The sequence below is a fragment of the Morone saxatilis genome, unplaced genomic scaffold (assembly GCF_004916995.1).
Source record: "Morone saxatilis isolate NCDOM2014 unplaced genomic scaffold, NCSU_SB_2.0 Contig8, whole genome shotgun sequence".
NCBI lineage: Eukaryota > Metazoa > Chordata > Actinopteri > Moronidae > Morone > Morone saxatilis.
The window spans coordinates 20,142,658-20,146,784 of record NW_023340257.1 but is presented as its reverse complement, the minus strand read 5'-3'; the positions used below and the strand labels follow the sequence as shown (position 1 = coordinate 20,146,784).

General features: G+C 35.0%; 1 protein-coding gene across 1 annotated transcript in view; it reads right to left on the bottom strand.

Annotated features, from left to right (window-relative positions):
* LOC118341370 (odorant receptor 131-2-like) overlaps window positions 1-4,127 on the bottom strand; it is a 10,415-nt gene that overhangs the window by 2,627 nt on the left and 3,661 nt on the right. Inside the window, exon 4 of the mRNA XM_035679619.1 lies at window positions 2,757-2,850. Coding sequence (XP_035535512.1) covers window positions 2,757-2,850 — 94 coding nt within the window. The remainder of the gene's footprint in view (window positions 1-2,756; window positions 2,851-4,127) is intronic.

Sequence of the window (4,127 nt, the reverse complement as noted above, 5' to 3'; positions counted from 1 at the left end):
TTCATCCCCAAGGGGAAATTCATATCATTGCCATGGATATTACACCAATAACTTTAAAGAACATTTTACAGTTTCTAAATCATATTTACACCATGTAGTCCACAATTAACTAAAAAGCTAGTTAATCCATGATGCAGTTTGTGCCCCCATAAGGCCTCCAGTACCTTCTTCCACACAGTGGGAGAATGGTTACCTGTTGCACATTTGGACCAATGTTGCTTTAAAATGTCACAGTTGATGGTAACCTGAATTGATATTACACTATTACACTGGTTGATCAGTTTTGGGAATCTTATGCATATTTCTTGAATGATGTGGCTTTGAAATGTCAGAGTTAATATCTGTGACCTGTTTTGATATTAAATAATTGTTCAGAGATTCAAATGTTAATTTGCTGTGTCCTCTTTTTCTTTCCAAATTGACACAAATTTTACTAATACACCCAACAACAATAAAATAATCGCTTATTTATAGTTGAATCCATTTTAATATTTTTCAGTAAATTACTCTATTGGAGTGTTCTGTCACAATGTGTTCAAGCTTTTTTAAACACAAACAATAACAGACAAAATGTAAATAGTTTTTAGTGCAATATATTTGAAAAAAAACATGAAGGTGAACAAATTAACACTCAGAGAGTCAGGTTAATTGCGAAGAGTTTGCAGAAATTGGAAAATCCAGGATTCTGGATTGAGCTGGAAAAATCTCATAGCTTAATTATATATACCCACCATAAAGCAATGTTGTTGTGTCAGCGTAACTCACTGGGAGAACGTTTTGAATATGGCCCAATATTGAGTGAGAGCCCGGTAGCCGAAAAGTTCTAATGAGTGTAACTTACCCATTAAGCCTAATAAAAACATCTTGATAACAACACTGAATTATTACAGAAACTTCAAGACAAATCAGACAGAGGATACTTAAAATAATTAATGAAGCTATCAATAGTCACTTTTAATGAGTTTCATAGGAGTTTATTTGCCATAAGAGAATAGGGTTGATCAGCCCATTACCATTGCTGTTCTTTTTTAACTCTAAATCCACATGGAGAAAAACAAACCATGACAGCAGAGTGCCACCAGCACTATCATATTCCCTCATGATACTGAGTACACAGGCCAGACAATGACAACAATCCAGATCTTCTTCCAAACATTGTTTGAAATCTGTTTCCTCAATTCAGTGATTTGTGAGCATGGATTAAGGAAAAATCTCTATACTGTACATATACAGAAAGATAATATTTTGAGTTTTACAGCAAAGTATACCCAAAATCAAAACAAAACAGTATTAATCCCATGCGGCTTCTTTAGATTGCCCACCTTTTATTTTTTACGACATTACATGCATGTGTGCATATCAACAACAACAAAGCAAAGTATAAAGAAAGAGTGCTGAAACATGTAACATAACTATATAAGAAATAACATGCTGAGTAAGACAGAATACACCTGAAATAATACATTGAAATTATATCAACAGACAACAGTCATCATTACGGATGAGTGGTGATGTATTGCAGGACATGCGTAGGTATATGGAGTATACCCACTTATTTTTCATGGGTATACAAATTTTTAAATCCTCCCGGATGTGCATCATTCAGTATTGTTATGCTCGCTGAATTTTTTCCCCTAGAATGGCATAGGGATGACAAAATTGTGAGTTATGAGTAGATAGAGTAAGGAACAAGGAATACTATACTAATAAAATGCATTATTATTTAGTTGTCTTACCCCAGTCTGTGGGCCAGAATTTATTGCTTATCTTTAGTTTTATATGTCACTGTTTATAACACAGGGGTTTTATCCTTTGCTGGACGGCTGCTTCAAAAAAATTTGGATATGAATAAAGAGTATACCCACTTCTTCAGGTACCACTACATGCTTATTGATGACCCCTGACTAAGTTATATGTTTTATGTTTTATGGATATTGCATCAGAAATGAATTTTCCTGATATTTTTAGCAACTTTTTATATAATTTTAAAATAATTTTCAATTGAACAAAATGCTGAGATATAGCCCTTTTGTGTCAATTTTCTTAAGTTTTCTTACAACCCTTAAAATGAAGACGGCCTCCCATTAAGTTTTAGTTTAAGCCCCCAGGTTGAGAACCATTGCTTTAAAGGTTACTGAACTGCGTTAGTTTCTGTTTGCCGTGAATGTGTGTGCAAATGGGCGAATATCTTTTAAAATGAATTAAATCACCCATAAGAATGAATTCAGAGTCATTAAAATCATGTAAAATATCTGAAATAGATTTGAAAGCATCCTTAGTGGCAGATGGGGGTCTATAGCAGCCAGTCATGGTGATGTGAGAATCTTTTGATACATCTACTTTGATTGCCAAGACCTCCAATTGTTTAGCTTTAGTTATTGACAGAGTAACAGAGCTAATGAACCTATAACATACATGGCAACCCTACCTCCTTTACTTACCCGATCAGTTCTATAGACTTTGTAACCATTAATAGAAATTCATTCATCAGTTATAGATTTCTTAAGCCAAATTTCGGATAGAACAAATATGTCAGCGTTGGTTGTATTTGTCCAGATATTAATCATATCCATTTTAGAAACAAGACATCTAACATTTAAGTGTATAAAACCAAGGCCTGTTCTGGCTTTGAAATCTGAGAGAGTGAATAAACATTGTAGAAAAGTAGTAGGCCCAGGATTGGGCTGAACATTTTCAGAAAGCATCAACAAAAGTATAATCATACATCATAATTTTTGTTTGTTCTTGTCACCTACAGACTGTAAGAAAGAGTCCTCTGAAATGGTAAAATAGTAATGTAACAGCATTAGGTTTTGAAGATACTGGGAGAGACACTTGAGAACAGTAGACCTGTAGTTGATGAAGTGGAACAATTAGTTGGTAAAATGGCTTAAAACTTCTTGTCTGAGAAGTTGAGAATTGTCTGGAGTATATGAAGTATATGTGTCCATTTAGTCCATTTAATCCAGGGCTGCACTGAAGAAGCATCAGGAATACAATGAAATACATGTTGCCAACTTAAATGCTGTTTTTGAGGACAGACCAGGTAGCAGTGGGAGGTTTTAGGTACAGTATTTACAGTAGAGATGGTCAGAACTGCAGAACAGGAGAAACACTGTCACAATGTCACAGTGAAAAAGTCAGACCTCAGGTACTGACACACAAACAATGGACTGACTTGGCTGCCATCTTGGATGTGACTCTGGGTGTATGAATATAATATTCATAGGTATGTTTTAATTTCATACTACACACTACACCTTTAACATGAAACTGGGCTTCCATAGGAATGCTCACCCAACTTTTGGTACATTTTACTTTGTATCTCTATCTGAAAATGTTAGTACATTTTCTACTAGCCACAAAGTATAATTTATTTATCAGTTACATACTACACATTTAGAGACCTTAAGTCACAAGTCATGAGGCCTTTCTCAATCAGCCAACAAATGTCCCCTTTACTCACAAATGTATACAGTTTGGTTGAATAGGTGCTGTCTAATTACAACATAGGAAGTGTGTTAGCAGGTGATGACAACATTGTGTAGGTAAACTTTTCATTTGGCATCCCCCTTGTGTTATAGCTGCTGCTATAAAGTCTTCATACACGATCATCTCTCAGAAGGCTGCATGCAGCTCAACAGACGACATCTGTCTATGGAAATTGGTGCCACAATGCTGTGTTGCAGGGATGGTTTAGTAAGCTTATGCCCTTTGACCTGTTGATGTGTTTCTGTCTGTGATTTATTGTACATATATGTCACATGCTAAGGGTGTGTAAAGTTGTTTTAGTCAATGCAAATTCTACCAGTTGCAGCAGTGAGATCTTTCATATTGAACTTATTTGACCGAATCACCACAGGAAAGATTAAAACCTTTAAAACCAGAGAAAAATATGACTAACAACAACTCATTGGTTGGTGGTGAATCCCTAATGCGAAGCATTAATTACAGAGTCATTTTAGTTCAGGTTTTTGTATCACTTTTCCTTTGCATAAACGTTTTGCTAATCACAACCTTTTTCATGAAGCAGTTCTTCTATACAACCATGCGCTACATCTTATTTGCTAATACATTACTGTCTGATTGTCTGATCTTGATATTAACAAATTTCTTGCTCATCTTTG